Below are 23,640 nucleotides of genomic sequence, written 5' to 3' on the forward strand. Positions count from 1 at the left end.
ATAGAGGAAGGTAAGGAGACTAAAGAGTAATCGAAGCGCAATTTTACAGATCATGGCCAGAGTCTGCACAGCCCATTGCCTGCCACGTGATAGAAATTCAGTACACTGCAGAGTTTTAAAAAAAATATCTTTATTGATTTCAGAGAGAGGGAAGGAGAGGGAGAGAGAGAGATAGAAACATCAATGATGAGAGTCATTGATCGGCTGCCTCCTGCACGCTCTTGACTGGGGATCGAGTCTGTAACCCGGGCATGTGCCCTGACCGGGAATCGAACCCCGATCGCCTGGATCCTAGGTGGATGCTCAGCCACTGAGCTACACCCGACTGGGCCACTGCAGATTTTTTTCATTCATCTTTAGGTTTTGAAAGAGTGCCACTTTCCCCTAAATAGCTTTCATTCTCAGTGAGCACAGTAGCAGGAAGATTGACTTTCGTACTTGGGTTTTAATTGTCAGAAATCAAATAGAAGCTTTTGTTTTTATGATCGTAAAATATGCATAACATAAAATTTACTGTTTTAACCATGTTTAAGTATATAATTCAGTGGCATCCACAGCATACAACCATCACTGCTGTCTATTTCCAGAGTTTTTTTTGTCATCTAAACAGAAACTCTGGACCCATTAAATAACCCCTTATTCCTCCCTCTTCCAAGCCCCTGGTAAATCTCTTCTACTCTGTCTCTCTGAATTTATCTATTCTGGGTACCTTGTATAGGTGGAATCACAATATTTGTCATTTTGTATCTGGCTTATTTCACACAGCATAATGTTTTCATTCATGTAGCAGGGATCAGAATTTCATTCTTTTTTCTGGCTAAATAATATTCCATTGTGTATAACATTTTGTTTATCCACTCATCTATTGATGGACACTTGGGTTGTCCCCATCTGTTGGCCATTATGAGTAGTGAACATTGGTGTACAAATATCTACTTGGATCTCTGCTTTCCATTTTTGGGTATATGTCTAGAAGTGGAGTTGTTGGATCACATGATAATTCTATGTTTAGCTTTTTGAGGAACCATGTACTGTTTTCTACGGTGGCTGCACCGTTTTACATTCCTATTAGCAACACAAGAGGATTCCAGCTTGACCAAAATGTTGCCAACACTTGAATTGTCTTTTTTTTTTTTTTAATAATAGCCATCCTAATGGGTATGATGAAGTAGTATCTCAGTGTAGTTTTGATTCCTATTTCCCTAATAACTAATGACGTTGAGCATCTTTTTATGTGTTCATTGGCCATTTATCTTCTTTAGAGAAACGTGTATTCAAGTCCTTTGCCCATCTCATAGAAGTTTTTGAATGTTGCAGAGTTTTGCTGGATGTCACCCTGAACCCTTTTCTATGAAACTTCCCGAATGACAGTATATATACCCTTGTCTTTTAAGGTATTTAATGTTAATGCACCTCTGCCTCCACGGAAAGAACAGGAAATAAAAGGGTCCCCCTATTCCCCTGGCTACCATCAAAGTTTTACTACAGCAAGTACACAAACACCACTCCAGTGCCAACTGCCAGCTCTACACGTGGAACAAACTGTCCTTTCTCAAGAGACTGGTAAGATCTGCGTGTGTGATATTTGAAGACTTAGATGACAGCTAATGGAAGGGAAGGAACTGTGCAGTGACACCTGAGCAGTTTTTTCCTGAGTAGTAAGCATTCTCTCTCTACATGTTCAAGTGCTGACAAAGACTTAATGCCTTTCCCTCTATTTAGTGAAGTTCACTTCAGCTTCTGTAAAGGTGGAACTCAGATGGTCGACTTGTATGAATATAGAGGCTCATACTTTTAACCCTGGGCGCTTTGATTGCCACAGACAGTGACAGAGGTGGATGGGGCATTGTCCGGCTGCTTTTATGAAGGGTTGGAAACCTTTCTGTTAACTCTTTTAGCACGGACTGGTGGCTCTTTGGCCTTTGCTCTTTTCTTTCTTCTTATAATAAAAGCATTGATTAATGCTACACTGTAACTTAGTACGCTTATTGCACTGTTTGCTTAGAGATGAGAGATTACTTTGATCTTTCATGCTCTTCTAAATCATGCAGGAATCAGCAACTTTGTAGTTATTTCCTAACTTAAGAGGCACTTGTAGATTTTTAGTGTTGGTATTTCAGACCCCCATTGAGTCTTCTAAACCTCGAAGCTGAGCAAATGAGTTGCGTGTTCTGGGTGCTTGGTTAATCACGGAGGCCGTGACCGTAAGCCCCTGGACCTGGCCACAGATGATCTCACTCTCGTCTCACCTGTACTGGGAAAACGCAGGGCAGGGGATTCACTGAAAGGAGATTTTTGTCATATGCCTTCTCAGTTACAGTAGTAATGAAAATCCATTTTCTTTTACTCCTTGATCTGGAGTATTTAGCCTTTTTTTTCTTTCATTGTGGTAAAATATATAAAACATAGAATTTATCATGTTGACCATTTTTAAGTATACGGTCCTGTGGCACTGAGTACATTCAGGCTGTTGGGCAGCCACCACCGTCCCCCATCTCCAGGACTCTTTCTCTTCTGCAGCTGAAACTCTGTTCTCATTTAACACTCAGTCCCTGTCCCCCTTTCCCTCCAAACCCCGGCAACCACCATTCTACGCTCTCCGAATGTGACTGCCCTGGGTACTTACCTTACGTAAGGGCTGTCACAATACTTGTCCTTCTGTGACTGGCCTGTTTCACTCAGCGTGTCACTCAGCCCAGTGTCTTCCCTGGTGATGTCAGAATTTCCTTCCTTTTTAAGGCTGAATAATGTTCCATGTAAGTATACAGGGTGGAGCAACAGTAGGTTTACAGTTGTGAGTACACGGAACACAGGGTTTATTCTTGTATTATTATTTATTGATTATTGTGTTTTCCATACGAACAACTGTAAACCTACTGTTGCCCCACCCTGTGTATATAGAGAGCTATTTCTCTCTCTCTCTTTCTATATACACGTATATAGCACCTTTTTTTTTTTTAAAGGGAAACCATTGTATTAAAGGTTTTGATACATAGTGACTTTTAGGTATAAAGAATATTGAGTCTTGATGACAATTTAATTCGTGGATTTTAAAACTGTTTCTTTAAGCAGCAGGTTATCCTGATGGAGCTATTCAAGTAAGCAACGGGAGCCTTGCCTTCTACCCGGCACAGACGAATGTGTTCCCCAGGCCCTCTCAGGCTTTCGTCAGTAGCCGGGGGTCTGTGAGAGGATGCACTCGGGGGAGATTACTGACCAACGCGTACCGGTCCCCTGGTGGCTATAAAGGTATGCTCTGCATAAAATTTAATTACACTGAATTATTTTGTTTATGTATTTACTTGACTCAAACTATTTTTACTTTTCCTGTTTCTTTTTGTAGTTGTCATTTATAATGTAGTAAAGAAGCCCCCATTTCTGCAAAATACAGTACTTAATATCCCTGTTCTCTAGAACTGAGGAACTTTTTGTATGAAAAGCAGATTCATCTGTTATTGACTGAAGTGAAACGTTGAGCATCTTTTTTCCCCCCCAGGAATGAATCTTGGTTTTCATAGTTGAATACGTTTTTGTTAACTGACTTGATTGCTCGAAATGTGTCATAATTAGACGATGCCCATTTTCTAGTTATTTGTCTATCAGAGTATGCCACAGATAAAAGCATAAACTTAGAGACTGTAATAGTGATATTCTCTTTAGTTTTAAATGTGTTTCCAAGTATTCCAGTCACGGCTCGGTGTTAGCAAAGTACACAGAAATCTTAACTACCTATTTACCTAACTACCACCATTTCCCAACCCCACCTGCATTCCAGCAATAGCAAATTTCTGCAGTTGGCTTATTTGAAGTGTGCAATATTTTATAAATGTCTGTCTTATTGTGGAAGCATATTGATAGAGTTTGCTTAAAGAAGGCATAAATCTAATGTTGGCATTGTAGGATCAGGTTTACTTTTAAAATGGTATACAATTAGACTATTTAAAAGTTTAGTATAAGTTTGCTCATAATTTTATGTAAGTTGTTTATTTATTAGGTTTTGATACTTATAGAGGACCTCCTTCAGTTTCCAATGGAAATTACAGCCAGCTGCAATTCCAGGCGAGAGAGTATCCCGGGACGCCTTATTCCCAAAGGGTAAGAAGAGTTGTCGGAGTTGAATAGTAGTCCCATTGTTGATGCTGAGCTGGTGATTTTTCTGTAGTGCAGTCATCATTTGTTTTGTATAAGGCACTCTTAGTTTTTACTCGTCAGTACTGTGAAGAGTTGAGTTGGAAGCTTTTCTAGTAACCCACCGAGGATCAGAGACAACTTAGAAGGTCTTGAGGACTGTATTAATCATGTTGTTTGTATTAATTCGTGTCATCTTCAACCTGTAAGAGAAATGGGGGTTCAGAAACATGTTAAATAACTTGTCTAAGGTCACTTGGCAAGTAAATAGTAGAACTAAGATTAGAATGCAAGCTCCTTAACTCCATGAATTTTTTTTTTTTAATGTCTTTATTGATTTCAGAGGGAGGAAGGGAGAGGGAGAGAGATAGAAACATCAGTGATGAGAGAGTCATTGATCGGCTGCCTCCTGCACGCCCCCTGCTGGGGATCGAGCCCACAACCCGGGCATGTGCCCTGACCGGGAATCGAACCGCGATCTCCTGGATCCTAGGTCGATGCTAACCGCTGAGCCACGCCAGCTGGGCGAGCGCCCCTGATTTTAAGTTTGCTATATTGCCTCAAATTTTACTTTTCTAGATATCAAGTATAGCAAAGCCCTTTTTAAAAACAAGTTTAATTTTTTGGTATATTCTGATTTGAATAGCTCAGCAGATATTCTTTACTATAAATGACAAAACTTTGATAAGAGGATGTTAGACGTTCCACCTTGGGAGCTCCCTGTCATCATCACATATGAACATATATGCTACATCAGCATTTTCACTTCTGAAGTTTTATAAGCCTTGAAGCACGGTATCCTACGGAGTTCTGTTGGAAATGTATGAAGTACCTGCACTAGAAGAGCCTGCAGTTCAGGGAGGAAAGCTGGGTGCCTGAACAAAGGCAGCCTTGGAAAGAGGCGGAGAGCACACCCTGGAGAACGTGCCGAGTCGCCTAGTGACGTGTTTGACCCGATACCAACCACTTCTCTTGTGTGACCACAGGCGTGTTATTTAAACTTCCTGAGCTCTAGGTCCTCATCTGTTAGATGAAAACTCATCTGTTTCAATTGCTCATCCGACTCTGAAGTGCTGTGAGGATTGCTCTGTGAGATACTCTGAAGATTAAATGAGCTAATACACAGGCTTAGCACCACACGCGGGGTGTACATCAGGCAGGCGGCTGTTAGCTGCTATTACGTGATCCTCAGGTACTGTGCGAAGGGGCTCTTTGGTTAAGGTAGACTTCAGTAGTGGACCTGGCTGTTCTTTATAAGTTCTCACGTGAGGATATGCTTATTGATTTTAGAGAGAGGGGCAGGGGAGAGGGGGAGAGAAAGAGAGAGAAACAGAACATTGGTGAGAGAGAACATCGGCTGGTTGTCTTCTGTACTCACCAGACATGTGCCCTGACTGGGACTAGAACCTGAAACTTCCGCCCACGGGACAGCGCTCCTGCCGCAGCTCCAGGGCTGGTCCTGTCTTCTGTTCTTTCTGTTCTTAATCCTCAGCTGAGGCTCCCTTTTCCATTGCTTTTCAGAGAGAGTGGAGGCAGAGAGAGAGAGAAACACTGATGTGCAAGAGACACATCGATTGGCTGCCTCCCGCCTGTGCCCCGACCCGGGCTGGGGACGGAGCCTGCAGCCGAGGTCCATGCCCTTGGCTGGAATCGAACCCAGGACCCTTCAGTCCACAGGCCAGTGCTCTAGCCACTGAGCCAAACTGGCCAGGGCTGGTCCTGTCTGTTCTTCACACCAACATTCTAATATTTTTGTGCACTGCTTTAAATGCCTTCCTGAGGAAACATAATATATTAATAATAGTGGCTGCTATTGGAAAGAGGGCTCTAGGGGAGGAGGCTTAATTATTATATTCGTTGCATACCTTCTTGTATTATTTAAATTTTTTATTACCTGTATTAATCTACACCACTAAGTATTCTTCTCACGGGTTGTGTGGAGGTGGACTTTTACCATACCTGGAGGCAGTTTAAAATGCTGCCTCTTGAACGTTTTTTCTTGAAGATCATAGATTACATTTCCAGGGACTAATACATTCATACAGTATAATTCTTGTCAATTCCCCTGTCAAGACAAAACAAAGCCCTAACGTACTTTGTACTTGTCTTTATAGTTAATAGAGCAAGATTGAAATAGGCTGTGTTCCTGCTTTATTAGCTCCCTTTTTTAAAAAATACATCTTTATTGATTTCAGAGAGAGGAAGGGAGAGGGGGAGAGAGAGAGAAACATCAATGATGAGAGTCACTGATCGGCTGCCTCCTGCACGCCCCCTGCTGGGGATCGAGCCCGCAACCCGGGCATGTGCCCTGACCGGGAATCGAACCCTGATCGCCTGGATCCTAGGTCGATGCTCAACCGCTGAGCCACGGCCAGAGGGGCTCTCCTTTTATATTGAGATGAGGGACAGAAGGCCATGCCATATTTTTAAATTTCTTTAATTGCCTAGCATTGTATCTAGGCCCTGGCTGGGTAGCTCAGTTGCTTAGAGCGTTGTACCTATACGCCAAGGTTGTGGGTCCGATCTCTGGTCAGGGCACATATGAGAAGCAACCGATGAATGCACATGTAAGGGGAACAACAAGTCGATGTATCTCTCTACCTTCCTCTCTCTCAAATCAATAAGAAATAAATTAAAAAATGTATTAACGTATCTAATCGGTCAGGTTCATTAACAGGTGAAGCAAGTATTGCTCCTGTTGCCCTTGTTATTTGTTTTTCTTGGCGTTTGGAAACGTCTGAGCCTCTTTGGAGGAGACCAGATTAAGGGCTCAGAGGACTTTAATCTTACAGAATTACCAGCCAGCAATCCTGGGTAATAACTAATGATTGTCTTGCATTTTGGGGGCCAAGGTAAATAGTATGTGTTTGTTTTAGGATAATTTCCAGCAGTGTTACAAGAGAGGAGGGACATCTGGTGGTCCTCGGGCAAATTCAAGAGGTAAGGATAATTGACTAGTTTATTTACCCCAAACTGCCTCATCCTGTGTCAAGTTCTACACTGTTTTCAGCACTTATCTTGTTGAGGTTTTCAGTTTGCTTAAACTGTAGTGCTGAAGACCTGAAGGAGAGATTAGACTACTTAGAAAGGCTGTGGAAATCTGTTTTCAATTTAATTAAAAGTGTAAAAAGTGTGCATGTGTTTTAATTTTCTTGACACCAGAGCACAGTTTATTTAACCTTAGATATACAGGGTGGGGCAAAAGTAGGTGTACAGTTGTGAGTATGGGACACACAGAATTTAGTTTTGTATCATTAATGTATTATTGTCTATGCAGACAATCGTACACTTACCTTTGCCCTCCCTCCCGTATACTCGCAATGCCAACATCAGGTCGTTTCATGGGATGTTTCAGGATGGTGGTCTTCGTGATAACGGGCACTAGCGAGTCCTCTAGTGTCGCTACACTGATACATAGGTATAAGCAACAATTAAGATACACGATTAAGATTTGAAACAAGCACAGGAAACTTGTAATACTGTTTAAAATGTGAAGGTACTATTTAAAGATTCAGTGTAACCGAGAAAGTCAACAATTACTAAAGATTAACTTTGTCACAGGAAAACAGTCCTTTTTTTTTTTTTTTTTAAAGAAAGGAGCCGATATTCGCATTGCCTTTGAAGCAGTATTTTTGTACAGTGCTTGAAACATTTTGTGACATCACATTAACTTGGACATAAAGAACAAGCATCTGTCATGGGCTTAGCTCCGTACCAAAATACCCTCGAATGGCTATAGTTCTGAAAGTTGGTTCTTTTAGGTATCTCAGTTTTATTGAGTTTTTCTACATCAGAAACTTTGAGTGGGTTTATCACTGAGGAATTAAGAACAGTGAGAATTAGGAGAAAGATGAAGTGAAAAGAATGTTTAAGCCTGGGTTTTAAAAAGTCTTTCCTAACCGTAACTAGTGGGTTAAGTTATCCAACCTTTTGAGGGCCTAATTTTTTTAATCTTAAAAGAAAATAAAACTAGGCAGGATCATCCAAGTCCCTTCTGGCTTTAGATTAGTGGCATAAAAGCCTATTGTGGGAAAGACTTGGAAAGCATCCTGTAGCTGTGCTTCATTGCTTTTGTTTTGGAATTGACTATAAAATGTATCTTTATCTGTGTTTCAGTAGCCGACTAATGTTAAATACTGTGTTCAAAGCTAACTGCTTCATTATGAGAAACTCACTGTTGCTAATAAAACAGCAGGGTGGAGTGATTCTTCTCAGGTGAGCAGCCCAGAAAGAGACAGCGAAACCTTTAACAGCGGCGACTCTGGCCAAGGAGACTCCCGCAGCATGACGCCTGTGGACGTGCCGGTGGCAAACCCAGCCGCTGCCCTGCTGCCGGTCCACGTGTACCCCCTGCCCCAGCAGATGCGGGTGGCCTTCTCCGCAGCCAGAACCTCCAACCTGGCGCCTGGGACCTTAGACCAGCCCATTGTGTTTGACCTGCTCCTGAACAACTTGGGGGAGACGTTCGACCTTCAGCTCGGTAGGTTCAGTTGCCCGGTGAACGGCACTTACGTTTTCATCTTTCACATGCTGAAGCTGGCGGTGAACGTGCCGCTGTATGTCAACCTCATGCGGAACGAGGAGGTGCTGGTGTCTGCCTACGCCAACGACGGCGCCCCGGACCACGAGACGGCCAGCAACCACGCCGTGCTGCAGCTCCTCCAGGGCGACCAGATCTGGCTGCGGCTGCACAGGGGGGCCATTTATGGGAGCAGCTGGAAATACTCTACGTTCTCGGGCTACCTTCTTTATCAAGATTGAAAGTCAGCACGGGATTGAGGACAGACGGTGATGTTCTGCTCAGTGGGAGTAGAGGAAAAGGCGAATTGGTTTAGGGAAATGTTTTCATTCCTAGAGGAAGGAGGAGGGTCCTTATTTTTGTTTTCCTCCCCAAGGTGAAAAAACGTCAAGCTGAATGACAATTAGCACTAATCTGGCACTTTATGAATTGTGATGTAGCCTCGCTAGTCAAGCCGTGAATGTATATTGTTTGCACTTAACCCTTAACTGTATTAACGTTCAGCTTACTAAACTGACTGCCTCAAGTTCAGGCAAATTATAATGCCTTGTTGTGCCTCAATAAAGAAGTTACATGCACCCCGGTGTTCTTACTTGATTAAACATTTAGCTGAGAGGTAAAATATTTTTTGTATTCATCACTGATAACTCTGGAATAAGATTATTTATGGGTTCATACTAATATATGAAAATAAGCCATTTATATATAACAGTTCCTTTTAGAGTCACTTTTCTCTGATATTATACATGTCACCCATCAAAAGATTTTTGTTTTGCATTGGCTAAATCACATATTTTCCTTGAAGCTATCTTGCAGTAGGACATGCGCTGTCCTTTAGTTAGGTATCTTCAAGTGCCTAATTCATGTATAACAACACAAGATACTACGACTGGTCCACCATCAGGAAGGCTTACGCTTTCCAGTGGATTCTCAAGTTGAGTGGCAACACGTTTAGTCATCAAAAGGCGTAGGTCTGTGGTCAGGCAGTGCTGTGTTTGAATTCTGATTTTGCCCCTTAGTAACTGACCTTGGGCAAGTTATTTTACCTCTAAGATCGATCTCTTTCTTCCAAAAGACCATTTCCCCAAGTGTACAATGGAGATGATGGATCAACCTCGTAGAGCAGCTGTGAAATTCAACTAAGAATATATCCAGACAACACCCTGCCGGCCACAAGGGCTTAGTCAATGACAGGCGCTGTAATTGTTTTTCTCATTCTGAAAACCTGAGTGTTCTGCGTGTGTGCTCCCTCACGCAGTGCAACAGGCACTGCCAGGACTGTGTCCAGTCTAGATGTACCTTCTCCTACGTCACAATTTAAGCTGCTTTATGTTTCTCATTAATAGGAACTTAATGAATAGTGTGTTTCTCAGTTACTTTAAAGAGTAGTTTTTTAAAGTAAGCATTTTGATGGCAGTGACCTGGAATGTTAGGGTTGGAGAAGTCCATTCTTACTGGGCAACCCAGGCGAGTCATTTGCTGAGGCAGAGAGCTCCTGTTTGGATCCACCTCTCGCTCAGAGGTGTTAAATAATTTCAGGACCATGGCATAAGAGTGTTATATTATTATAGTTAATATTTTTGAGTTGGGAGTGGGTTCAGCAATTAAACCCTGAAGACATATTTAACTTTCCATGGTGTTAAATTTTAGTATAGTGTTCTCAAGACAGGATATAACCTGATTCACTGTTTAACAGAACTTTTTCAATTCATGGCAGGTACTTTGTGGGCTAGGGATACTGATATTCCAGTTAAATAAGTTCGTGGCTTTTATGTTCAGAACAAAAACTGAAAAGTATATAGAAGAGCAGAAATATGATCAAATGAATGAAGGGAAAACTTGATGTTTAAAAACCATCATTGGTTTTTCAGTTCAGCAATGCCTTTCAGTCATTTTTACCCAGTATGTTATATACTACACTAGGGTCTTCAGCTTAGTGTTTTCTCCTGCACACGATGTTTATTTAAAATTGTGCCTATATATTTTTTAAGGTAAGTGTCACAACCAGAAGATTTATTAACTAGGGTATCCCCTCAAAGTAATGGCCATGCTTAGGAGAGGATTTTAAATGAAATACTGTCTTGTGTAAAGACAGCTGGAAATTATTCTTAGGCTTATGAGAATGAAAGGAAAAAGACCTTTGATTCTGAAGCAATGTAACTTCTGAGTAGACAGTTATTCTGGACACCTTTAGTAAAAAAAAAAGTCCAGATATCTCCTACAGAAAGGTGCGCACACGCACAGATTTTAGATACACTTACAAGTGGAGGGGGGATCCGCAGGTAGGTTCAGCCCATTTACGGGCCTTGTGTACAGAACTTACATTTTAATGGGAAAATCTGGGAGATAAGACTGACTGGAAAGGCATTCCCTGTAATTACCACGTAGTCCTTCAGTCTGTAGCTACTTTGTTGTCTTACTGGAGGTGGACATGGGAAGGTAAAGGAAGTTATTTACTAAATTTTCCCTCGAGGTTTTTTTTTTCCTTCTTTCACTTTAAATTTTGGGGGTGGGGAAGCTTTTTTCTGCCAAGGCCATTTGGATATTTATAACATCATTCAAAGACCATACAAAATTACCAACTTAAAAATAAGCTATGTAAAAAGCTAGATTTATTGAATGTTGAGTCCCGCCCACAGTTGCCTTGGCGGGCCAGACCAAATGATTTCTCAGCCGGCCTATACGGCCCGCGGGCCAGATGTTCCCCACTCCTGCTTTAGGTCGTTTAATTTTGTTAAATGAATTCTCCCCCAAGAGTTGTGAGCTAATGACTGACGTCCTCTAAAATGATTTAGTGCAAAATTGAGGTATTTAAAGCAGGAAATGTGTTTTGAGAGGTTTGCTCACTAGCTTCCTGTACCAATTATCTGTCAACCATCCTATTTTTTTAACTTTCTCAACTCGTAAGAGCTATATTTTTAGTGCTTTGACATCACATGTTGTGATTTTAATACCTTAATCCCTTTTTGCAGTTTTAATTCCTTAGCTTTAATGACTGATATTCTGTTGCGATCCTTGTAATAACTAGGATGATATTTTATGTATTTATCAGGTGAAATAATTGTGGGCATATAAATGCTAAGGTTTTTCCATATGAATTCCACTCTGCTCCCCTGCTAAACATTTTATTTTGATGGAAAAAAAATTTAGATTTCTCTCTCTAGGTCCTCTACTTGCTAATCTGTCTCAAGGTTTCCTAATCCCCACTTTAATGATTAGGCCAGTAGCTTTACCCCCATTTTCAGCTTTCGGGCCAGTGTTGACAACTGGTAAGTACAGCTCACTTGATACCAGTATGAGATGTTGAATAACAGGTTATAAGATATTGTTACGCATTATCAATACTAAGAGGTCTGAGGCTCACTCATTCTGTTTCTCAAGCATTACTCCTTTATTCCGCATACCTTGAAATAAGTTAAATGACTAATTTAGTCTTTCCAATATATGGGTTACCTGATTCGTACCTGGTGTGGGGGCTGCAAAGATGAGTGACGTTCAGATGTTCAGACGCATCAAGCCTCAGGCATATCCGTTTTACCTGCTGAGAGCAAATCTATTCTGGAATTATTTCTTTGGTTTCTATCACACCCCTGTTTTTTCTGTTCGAGGTCTGGATTGTTTACTATTCAGAAGCTAGACCCCCTTGGACCAGTTCATTACTTTTATCACCTTTTGTCGTCTCGGAGTTTCACTTTCCTGGGAGGTTTCCTGGATTTTATCTCCCTACCTTTTTACAGAGTTTTAAATTCCTGCCACATTTAAAATTTATGAGTACACTTCTATTATCTGAGGGTTCCTTACATACATGTAGTCTCCTGTTTCATGACTGCATTTTCTAATTCTAAGGATAAAGGTTTTTTAACAAAATTTGTCCCCTCTGTAGTCTATTGCCTACACTTTTTTGTTTTAGCCTCTTATCTGTATTGTTATATTTAGTTTCTTGTGATAATCAGTTGACTGTCTATGTTTAGGATGGGGCAGCAAAAATGACTGAAAGCTTTGAATGTGGAGATGGGACTTGCTGACCTCTGGGGAGAGCACCAATGGGGAGGTCTGCAAGAGTTTCCGAAAGTGGGACACACAACCCAGAAGCCCTCAATTTAGGATGGACCAGTTTGACTCGGACAATTTATTCCCCTAAAACTTCTGTTTAGGGAAAATAATGGCAGAAGACAGATGATCACCTGCAGTGGGAGGAAATCGAGAAGAAATAGATGGCCCCAAACAGGGCAACGGATGTGGAGGGGCAGTTTGTACCTGCTGCGAAAACATCAGGGAGCATAGGTGGAGTTTTAAAGTACATAGTTTGGCAAACGTGGGGAAGTGGGCGTTCATATTGTAAATGGGGATAAAACTGGTACATTTTGGAGAGTAGCAATCACTATCAAGATAAAGTACATGCTTTTGACCGAGAAGTTGTTCTGCTAGGAATTTACAAGTAGTTTTGGGATTATGACAAGATATATGCGTACGGGTATTTTGTGTAGCGTTAATTATCGTGAGCTTGTGGAAACAACCTAGATGCCTGTGGAGAGGGGACTGGCCACCTAAGCCCGGACGGAAGGTTCAGAGCAGAACGTGCAGCGTTTGTGTAAAAATTCCTGAAAGCATGCGTCTGATCACCTACAATCGTTTTTTTCTGGTAGTGTGTGCAAGAAATCTGACAGTGTTGGTCGTAAGGGGGTTGTACTAGAAGGAAGGGCGTCTTTTCTCTTTCTTTCTTGATCTTACCGTAGAACTTGAAACGTACGTGTTACTTTTCTGTTAGGAAATCTCAGGTAAAAGGTAAAATGATAGATTTCTATGGTCTTTACTCTGCCTCGTCTCCCCTCGGATAGAGCTTGAGTCTGGGGTACTCCCTCCATCTTCTGCTGGCACGTGCCTGTCACCCCCTAACTGAGGGACTGGTCTTATCCCTGGCGCCTTGTCGGAGCCCCCGCGCCTTTGTGAGGCGCCCCGTGTTCCAGGGGCTGGAAAGCCGAGGCCCGGGGCAGGCGGCCGGGGCCGGGCGGCGCGGCGTCTCCCGGCGTCTCCCGGCGCCTCCCGCAGCTCCGCCGCGTCCCGGCCCTCGGCGCGGCGCCTCCCGCAGCTCCGCCGCGTCCCGGCCCTCGGCGCGGCGCCCCCCGCAGCTCTGCCGCGTCCAGCCCTCGGCGCGGCGCCTCCCGCAGCTCTGCCGCGTCCCGGCCCCGGCGCGGCGCCCCCGCCGCATGCCCGCCGCTGTGCCGCACGCGCGCCCCCTCCGCGAGCGGAGCCCGTGGGCTCGGCGTCTGTGCTCTGGTTCCTCGTGGGCCCTGAGGCTGAGGCAGGGCGGCTCCTCTCTGCGCGCACAGGGCAAGCCTGAGGAAATGAAGAAGCGTTTTGGGGGGCCAGGGGGGGAGCTGATTTAAAAGTCGATGTTTCTTCTTTAGCTCTCCTAGTGCTCCTATTGTTAGCTTCTTTCCTGCCCACAAGCGCTACCATGTTAGTGCACAGGAACCCCGTTACTTTCGCTTGCATATCACTGATTCGTTTTTCAAAAAATTCCCCTTCGCCCCGGCCAGCCTGGCTCCGCTGGAGTGTCGTCACCCCCGAGAGGTGGCGGTTCCATCCCGGGCAGGGCGCGTGCAGGAGGCACCCGATCGATGCTTCTGTCTCACATCATGTTTCTCTCCCTCCCTCTCTCTCTAAAAAGTCAATGAAAACATATTCTTGGGTGAAGATTAAAAAAAAATTCCTCTGCTTGGCTGGCGTGGCTCAGCGGCTGAGCGTCGACCTAGGACGCTGGAGACGGAGGTGATTCCCCGGCAGGGCCCATGCCCGGTGCGGCTCCACCCCCAGTGCGGGGCGTGCAGGGGGCGCGGATCCATGACTCTCATCATTGATGTTTCGATTTCCTTCCCCCTTCCTCTCTCTGAAATCAATAAGGACATATATTTTTTTAAAAAATTAAAAAAAAAATCCTCTTTAACTGAGCGGTCAGTCCTCTTAGTAAATTGTACTCAGAGCTTTTGGTTACATGTGATGTTTTAAAGGAGGTAACTGTTGACTTCTATTAACAAACTACGAAGAGTCTTACACTTGCAGGATCCTTGTACATACTCCTGCGTATCTATCAGGTGCTGTGCATGCAGAGCTCTGCCAGTGGAGACGCTTTTTGAGTAGAGGTGTTTAACCACAAACTTCTCAGTATTCACTTAGTTTGTTTAACATGGTTTAAAGGCCATACTGTTAAACTTAAAGGTAGGGATTTTTGTGCACTGGGTTTTGCTCCCATGTTCTCTCTGCCATGTGGACTAGACTTAAGCCTCCTCGTAGACCAGCAGATGAGCCGCTGCCAACAGATGGGGAGGACAGCTGTGATATTCCATCTCGATGATAAAGTGTTAGATCTCCGAGAAGGCCACAGCGGCAGTGCTTGGAGTAAAAAATTACTTTCTGGAATTTGAGCTGTAATCACGCCAGTTATTCTCACTGTGCGCTATATTCCTAGGGTAATGGCATCCACTCCTGTGGGGTCCCCTAACCTATGACCCACTTTTCTAACTCTAGCCCTTATTCCCTCTCCTCCTGCACAGCTTCCTGCCTGCTCACCCAGCTCTGCTGTGAGTGCCAGGTGTGGCTTTCCAGTGGTCACTGGAAATCTCTAGCTGTATGACCCATAAGTACTTCTATTTCAACATGTCCACAGGTAAATTCATCTTTCCTCCAAAATCTAATACTCCTTCCGTTTTCTCTGGTTAATGACTTCTATAAGCCATCAAAGCTTGAAACTTCAGCACCATCCTTTGTTACTTTGTTACTTTGTGTATCTTATCAGTCACAAATTCCTCTTTATTCAACCTGCAAAATGCTTTATGTCTGTCTGTCTTTATTCCCACTGCGGGTATCCTGTTTTGGACCCCCTATTTCTCTCACATGTTTTCATTGATTCATCCAGCCAGTAGTTATTGATCGCTTATTATGTGCCAGGCACAGTGTGAGACTGTGTCTCACTGTGTCACATTCATCAAAGATGGGTAAGGTTTCTCCTTTTAAACAGAATACAGGATAATATTGCACCATGAACGCTGTGCTTATCTCAGTCTTCACAACAGCTCTTGGAAGCAGAAGAGGAAACAGGTACAGACAGGTGAGGCACATGCAAACCATGGTAACACAAGACAATACAGCTGGCTCAGACTCTACCTTAAACATGGCGACAATATCAATAGATACAGACATCCTTTCATACTGTGCAAAGAAATAGGAGGGGACTCATAAACAATGGACCAAATATAAGTTACACTTAATTTGTAGTTTAGGGAAAGCTACTTTAAAACACTTGCAAAGAGCCCAGCCGGGCGTGGCTCAGTGGTTGAGCATCGACCTAGGATCCAGGAGATCGAGGTTCGATTCCCGGTCAGGGCACATGCCCGGGTTGTGGGCTGCAGCCAATCAATGACTCTCTCATCATTGATGTTTCTCTCTCTCTTTTTCTCTCTCTCCCTCTCCCTTCCTCTCTCTGAAATCAATAAGGATATATTAAGAAAAAAAAAAAAAAAAGCAGTGTTGTGAGTTGTTCTGTTGAGTAGACATGATGAGAGTAGAGAAGGCGAGAAGTGGGCTGAGGACAGAGCTCTGAGGCTCTGGCAGTTGAGAGGTTGGGTGATCAAGTCCGTAATCAAAGGGAGAGGAATATATGCTTTAAGAGAGCACAAGGGAAAAGATTAAAAAGAAACAAGGGCATTTGGCATAATGCCAGATACCAGAGAGAGGATTTTTAAGATGAGAGCTGAAAATGTCTCTTGCATTTGGTATCTAGGGGATCAGTGTTGATTTTCGCTTGCCATTTTTTGGGAGAAAGGAGGGCAGAAGCCTGAGGATCGATCGCTGGTAGAAGTATTGAGTAGGAAATAAGGAAGCAGAGACAGTGACTGAAGACTATTCTTTGGAATGGAAAGTGCAAAAGATTGCACAGTAATTAGAAAGCATTACTGAAAAAAGATTGTGCTGTTTTTAAACTGGTATTTAGACTGAGATTGAGTCAGTGGAGAAAAAAGTTTGACAAATTGTCAACAATGGGCATGTAATAATACCCAAAATTTAATTAAAAACATATAAAGAGAGTAGAGTTATGGAGCAAGTTCCCAGAGGAGATGGGACAGGATGGGGCTCAGGTTGAGGGGAAGGAGATTAATTCGTGTCCGAGTGAGTGGAGCCTGATGGCTTTGCTCATCTCTACAGGGCTCTGTGAGAAGGGGCAGTTGCTGAAGGGGTGGAAGATGGTGCTGATCAAAGACAAGGAAGGGGATTGTGAAGCCAGAGAACACAGCACACATTTGTAGTGGTGTCGGTCTTCACAATGGGTCACGCGTAGACTTGGGAAGCGGGCGTCGGCCCACGGACTGAAGGGTCTCAGGTCTGATTCCAGGCAAGTCAAGGGCAGGTACCTCAGTTGCAGGCTTGATCCCGGCCCTGGTCGGGTGCAGGAAGCAACCAATCGATGTGTCTCTCTCACATCGATGTTTCTCTCTCTCTCTCCCTCCCTTCCACTCTGAAAAGCAATGGAAAAAAATATTCTCTGGTGAGAATGAAAAAAAAAAAAAAGAAAGAAACATGACTCTGATTGCAGCGTGGAGAATGGGTTAAAGGAGGGGCAAAACTGGAAGCAATCAAACACACTGCTAGGCACTTTTGCACCCAACCGAGGGGCACTGTCCCACTTGCAGCCTTTGCAGAGGAGACAGCTTTCAGGCAGGCAAGTTTTCTGCCACGTATACAGGGTGTCCTCCAACATCTATATACACTGTAACAGCTGGTAGTTCAATTTTCAAAAATGAAATGTATTTTAATAAACACTGCCTTTATAATTATTCAAGCTGTGTGTATACATTTTGGGGGGACACCCTGTATTCTACCCTCTTGATTAAACTGTGGTAGGCAGTGAGCCAGACAGGAACAGAGCAAGGATGATGGGCCAGGTACGGAAGGTCACCAGGGTGGAAAGCCCCAGGTGCCCAGCAACCGACAACTGTAGGGTCGGACCTCACCCCCAGGGTGGCCTTTCCTCTGCTAGCACTTGTGGTTTGGACCCCCTGACCTCTCCTCCCTAGAGATAACATCTAGGCCTCACTGTATTTCAGCTCCAGGTCCAGAAAAGCAACAAAACCAGCCACAGCTGACCTCAGGACCAGCTGCATTGGATAATGAGCCCCTGCCCTGGTGCAGATCAATCAATTAGTGGAGACCTAGACCCTGAAAGGACACACCTGGAAAGATGCTGAATATTCTATTGAGACCTTCCCTGAGACCTCTCCTAAAATCTCCATCCTTAAAACTATTAGGATGGGAGACAACAAGATGGTGTTGTAGGTAACTGCGGTATCTGCCGCCTCCCACAACCACATCAAGATTACAACTAAAATACAGAACAACCATCACTCAGAACCTCCTGAAATCTAGCTGAACAGAAGTCCTATAACTAGGAACTGAAGAAGCATCGAGACCGGTAGGAGGGACAGTGACATGGGGCAGATTGGGGCTTAATTGCAGAGAGGTGGCTGTGGTCCCACACCCGGTGTCATGGTTGAAAACTGGGAGGGATATCTCGGCAGTGGAGGTTTCCTGGAGGAGCAAGGGTCCCAGTCCCACATCAGGCCCCCAGCCCAGGGTTCCAGGGCCAGGAAGAGAAGTCCCACAGCTTCGGGCTGTGAAACCAGTGGGGATTGTGGCTGAGGGACGCAGAGGCTGTGGGAATCCCAGGTGTTCCTCTTAAAGGGCTGGCACATAGGCTCACTCAGACGTGCTCCCTCTGAGCCCCAGCGCTGGGCAACAGCTTGAAAGGAACCTGTGACGTTCTGGGAGAAACTAACTTGCCTGGAATCAGGGAGAGACCTGGAAGGGCAGCTTTTTCACAGACAGAAGTGCTGGCAGAGGCCATTGCTCCTTTGAAGAGCCCTCCCCTAACAGAGCCAGCAGGCAGGTGCCTTCTCTAAATCTCCATCATCCTGACTCACACCTTTTGCCCCACCCTGGTGGTTCCCAGAGACTTCACCCCTCCCTATTTGCAAGCTCATCTAAGCCATTTCCAGTGGCTTTTCTATGCAAGTGGCCTCTCTAGCCTCATGCTTAAGACTTTCCTAAAATCTCTCAAAGAAGCAGCAGCTGGCCTCAACGTGCCCCATATCTCTCCATAAGTGGCCCCAGGCCTGGCACTAGTGGCAGCCTGCATTGGTTCATAGCTTGGCCTCTCCTGGACACCTTCAATCCCAGCACAAGTAGCAGCCACCTACGGTTTGCTGTGTAGTTCATATTGGGTGGCCCTGGGCAGGGCAAAAGCAGAGGCTGACTTTGCATCTCCTGGGAGGCCCCAGAGACAGTGCACCAGATGGTCAGCTTTGACCATGCTGGATTACAACCCTACCACATCCATGAGTGACACACTCAAGGGGCAGACTCAGTGAACACCAAAGCTCCACTAAAGTAAATCCTGCTCCAAAGGGATGTCTCCAGAACAGCAGCTCTTCAGCTGTAGCTGTAGCTGGTCCTTGCAGCTGACTGGCCTGGGGGTCAATTCCTCCCAGTGATGCCAACAGCAACCAAGGCTCAACTACAACAGGACAATGCACACAGCCCACACAGGGGAGCACCTAGAAGGCCCAGCTCAGGTGACTGGGGAGACAGAGCCACCGGACCCTACAGGACACCTACTACACAAAGCCACTGTACCAATTCCAGGAGACATAGCAGCTCTACCTAATACATAGAAACAAACACCAGGAAGCAGCCAAAATGTGGAGACAAAGAAACATGTCCCAAAGGAAAGAACAGAAGAAATTTCTAGAAAAACAACTAAATGAAACAAAGCCAAGCAAGCTACTAGGTACAGAGTTTAAAACAATGGTTATAAGGATGCTGAAGTACCTTAGTAAGACTATTAAGGAAGAGGATCAATGGGGGAAAAGGGGACATCTGTAATACTTTCAACAATAAATATAAAAAAAAAAAGAAAAAAAAAAAGACTTGTCCAGCAGGGTGTATTTCAGTGGTTGAGTATCGACCTAGGATCCAGGAGGTTGGGGTTTGATTTCCGGTCAGGGCACATGCCTGGGTTGTGGGCTGCAGCCGATCAATGACTCGCTAATCATTGATGTTTCTATCTCTCTCTTTCTCTCTCCCTTCCTCTCTCTCTGAAATCAATAAAGATATATATATATATATATAAAAAGACTTAAGGAAACTAGTGAGATCATCAATGACATAATAAGTAACTGGTCAGAAATGAAGGCTACACTAACTGAAATGAATAATTTACAGGGAATCAACAGTAGAGTAGAGGATGCTGAGAATCAAATCAGCAATATGGAATATGAAGAAACAAAAAACACCCAACCAGAAGAGCAAAAAGAAAAAAGAATCCAGAAATATGAAGATAGTATAAGGAGCCTCTGGGACAACTTCAACCAGCTTAAAATCTGCATTATGGGGGTGCCAGAAGGAGAAGAAAGAGACCAAGAAATTGAAAACCTATTTGAAAAAATGACAGAAAACTTCCCCTACCTGGGGAAAGAAATAGACTTACAAGTCCAGAAAGCACAGAGAGTCCCAAACAAGAGGAACCCAAAGAGGCCCACACCAAGACACATTATAATTAAAATGCCAAAGGTTAAAGATAGCAAATCTTAAAAGCAGCAAGAGAAAAGCAGTTAGTTACCTACAAGGGAGCTCCCATAAGACTGTCAGCTGATTTCTCAATAGAAGCTTTGCAGGTCAGAAGGGAGTGGCAAGAAATATTCAAAGTGATGAAAAGCAAGAACCTAGAACCAAGATTGCTCTACCCAGCAAAGCTATCATTTAGAACTGAAGGTCAGATAAAGAGCTTCACAGATAAGAAGAAGCTAAAGGAGTTCACCACCACCAGACCAGTATTACAGGAAATGTTGAAGGGTCTTCTTTAAGAAGAAGCTAATGAACAAAATAATCTGACAAAATAGACCCAAAGACACTGAAGCATGCAACCGATGTTTGGTCGTATCTCAGAGGGAAGAGGGAAAGGAAGTGTGAGGTGGGAAGAGATTAACCAAAGAAGTTATATGCATATATGCATAACCCATGGACACAGACAATAATGGGTGTGAAGGCCTGGGGAGGGAGTGGGAATGAGGTGGAGGGGGTCAATGGGGGGAAAAATGGGACACCTGTAATACTTGCAACAATAAAGATAAATTAAAAAACAAAACAAGAAACTATTAGGATGGAGGACCCAGTGCACTCTCCCTCCTGGGAGCTCACCAGGGCCTTTCCCTTTCCCTTGCCCTCCCTCCAGGCAGATTACCATTAGCTTCCTTACTCCCAAACTCCAAAGCCTTTCCTTTGCCTCTATAACTTGTTTCCTAAGCCCATTTCTTCTAGGAATTGCTTTTTCTACGTCTGTGATTTACCAAATAAATGTTCTCTTATAGTTTGATTCTTGGCTCTGACTTCTTTCCTAGCCAGGACCCAAGTACCAAGGTTGCTGAACCCAGGTCCCATCTGACCCCACTGGTCAGACACCTGGTGCTGTGCCCACCACCTACAACAAAACCCCGTTAACTGAGCCAATGTATCCCTTGCTGACCGACTATTTCCAACCAGAACTCTCTTGTGTCGCCAGCTACTTTGGTCAGCAAGGTGTTATTATCTGCTCCTGGAAAGATCACATTCCCTCAGATGTATCTTGCCCACAATATATAATCAGAATTTTCTTCTGGTTAACCTTAGGGAAAACTAGCTCCTCAATATTTTTATGCCATTGAAATTGGCCATAGTGTGTGGAAACGGTATAACCCTTCAATGCCTTTCACTACTTTTCTGAGAAGGTCTGGAAATTTTTCAGAAACTCAGGCAAGTAGTTTCTCTGATTTCCGTATTTCCAGAGTTGACATATTTTACCTGTTTACATTTGTCTCTTCTGCAGATTGTAAACTCCTTCATAGTAAACTGCATCAAATTCATGTTGCTACAATGTGGCACATGGATATTTCAGTTCCCTGGTTCCACAATAGGTTGGACAAACGTTCAGTGAGCGAATGAATGATTGAATATGAATGAGTGGGCTAGATGATCTCAAGGTCCTGCCAAGTCGGCCCTGGAGTAGGCTCCGTGGTGATGCCGGAACAGTTCTCGGGCTGACAAGAAGGGCTGGTCTATCCACATAAGGTGAATTTTGAAAGCGCTTGTAAAGAGACACCTGGCCAGTCGGTTTCCGCAGAGCGGGAGAGGAGGGCGGTGTATTCTGCAAGCAGCTCCGCGGTCGCTGGGGGCAGAGAGAGCCGGTCCCTCAGTCCCTCGGCGGAGACCGCGTTCCGTACAGCAGCATGGCGGCCGCCAGGGGGAGCCCATAGGGAGCCGCCATGGCCCCCGCCGGGGGAAGGGGCCGCCGTAAAGCACGCGCGCTTCCTCTCCTCCCGCCTCCCGCCGGCTGTCGTAAAAGGGTGAATGGAGAGCGAGTTGTGGGGGGTAGAAAGGGAGGATAGGGGGCGCGGAGTCGGAGTGGCGCAGCAAGTGGCTGCAGGTGGCGACGGTGGCGGGGGGTGGGGAGTGAGGTGGTCCCGGGGTCACGGAGGAGGCGGCTGAGGGGCCGAGGGGAAACCAGAGCTGCAGCCTGGCCTACTGGCCCGGGGCCGCGGAGCCCCGCCGGGGAGATGGACCTCAACCGGATCATCCAGGCGCTGAAGGGCACCATCGACCCGAAGCTGCGGATCGCGGCGGAGAACGAGCTCAACCAGGTGAGGCCGGGCGGGGCCCGCCGGCGCCCCGACCCCCGCCCGGCCGCGGCCCCCGCCCCCGCCCCCGCCCCCCGGGTGCGGTCGGCGCCGGGCCGTCCCGAGCAGCCTCCACCTGTTGGCCCCGCCGCATCCCTCTCGCCGCTCTCCTGCCCCGGAGCCTGGTGCGCGCGGGAGCTGCGCTGCCAGCCTGTGCGGGGGCCCCGCCGCATCCCTCTCGCCGCTCTCCTGCCCCGGAGCCTGGTGCGCGCGGGAGCTGCGCTGCCAGCCTGTGCGGGGGCCACGGTGCATCTGGGGGCGCTGACGTGGGGACGCGGGTGGGAAAACCCCCTCAACATTCAAATCTGCGTTCAGCTGCTCTGCACACCCGGCCCTTCTTGGGTGCTGCTGTGGGAACCCTGCCCCTCGCCTGCCTCGGGGCGCTGGCGGGGCTGCCTGACGCCGAGGGGGCCGGGGTGGGGGGCGGGGCGGGGGGCGAGGCGGGGGGGCGGGGCGAGGCGGGGGGCGGGGGGAAGGGAAAAGGAGGGGGTCGGGGGTCGGGGGGAGGGGAGAGGAGGGGGGCGGGGGCGGGGGGAGAGATGGGGCGGGGGGAGGAGGCGATGCTCCGGGGGCCCTGCCTCACACCTGGCACGTGCAGTGATTTCCTGCAAACGCTGAGATGTGCACGACTCTTACCCTGCATCCTCTGTTCCCACCAACCGGCCTCGGCCTTGTTACCCCGGCATTTCCAAATTCTAGCGACCCCAGACTCCAGCCTACGTTTCCCTCCTCACCTGCGGGAGTGACTCCGGGCCTCTCACTAACCAGCGCGAGTCGAGGCCACCCCTAGGTTAGGGCGACAGCTGCTGAGGGTGCGGTGACCCCTACAATATAAAGGAATGTTCCTAAGTGAGCGGTTCCCCCAGCGTGGCCCCGGGAGAGCAGCGGCCCCGTCACCTGGGGACTCGTTGGAAAAGCAAATGATGGGGCTTCAGCCCAGACTTAGAGCCTCAGCAGCCGGGCTGGGGCCCGGGTTTGTCTTCATCAGCCAGCAGGGCGGTTCCCTGCTCCCCCAAGTGTGAGCACCACCCGCCTCAGTCGGTTTGTGCGGGGTTCGGGGGCTCCCCGCCTGGAGCTGAGTTGAAAGGGCAGGTGGGCCTCGTGAGCCTTTGAAAGGCTTTGCTTCCCTGGGACCCCGGCGGGGTCTGGAGTGAGTGTGACCCCAGGATTCCCGGAAGAAAAGGGACAGCGAGACACTGACTCGGGAGGGGAGGCTGAGCTGAACTGAAGCCC

General features: G+C 46.0%; 2 protein-coding genes across 4 annotated transcripts in view; both read left to right on the forward strand.

The window, feature by feature from the left end:
• The window catches only part of CAPRIN2 (caprin family member 2), a 35,464-nt gene extending 25,678 nt beyond the window's left edge, over positions 1 to 9,786 (forward strand). The window contains exons 14-18 of one of the 2 annotated variants that reach the window (XM_087814738.1): positions 1,395 to 1,563; positions 3,073 to 3,249; positions 3,995 to 4,095; positions 7,005 to 7,068; positions 8,321 to 9,786. In XM_087814738.1, the coding sequence (XP_087670864.1) occupies positions 1,395 to 1,563; positions 3,073 to 3,249; positions 3,995 to 4,095; positions 7,005 to 7,068; positions 8,321 to 8,889 (1,080 nt within the window). In that variant the 3' untranslated portion in view covers positions 8,890 to 9,786. Of the gene's footprint in view, positions 1 to 1,394; positions 1,564 to 3,072; positions 3,250 to 3,994; positions 4,096 to 7,004; positions 7,069 to 8,276 lie in introns of both variants that reach the window. The other variant, XM_087814739.1, reaches the window with a different exon arrangement.
• A 12,427-nt stretch (positions 9,787 to 22,213) lies between these two features.
• Positions 22,214 to 23,640, forward strand: part of IPO8 (importin 8) — a 48,045-nt gene continuing 46,618 nt past the window's right edge. For both annotated transcript variants that reach the window (XM_087814740.1, XM_087814741.1), the window contains exon 1: positions 22,214 to 22,371. In XM_087814740.1, the coding sequence (XP_087670866.1) occupies positions 22,288 to 22,371 (84 nt within the window). In that variant the 5' untranslated portion in view covers positions 22,214 to 22,287. The remainder of the gene's footprint in view (positions 22,372 to 23,640) is intronic.

This window comes from Miniopterus natalensis, chromosome 2, assembly GCF_054644295.1.
Source record: "Miniopterus natalensis isolate mMinNat1 chromosome 2, mMinNat1.hap1, whole genome shotgun sequence".
Taxonomy (NCBI): domain Eukaryota; kingdom Metazoa; phylum Chordata; class Mammalia; order Chiroptera; family Miniopteridae; genus Miniopterus; species Miniopterus natalensis.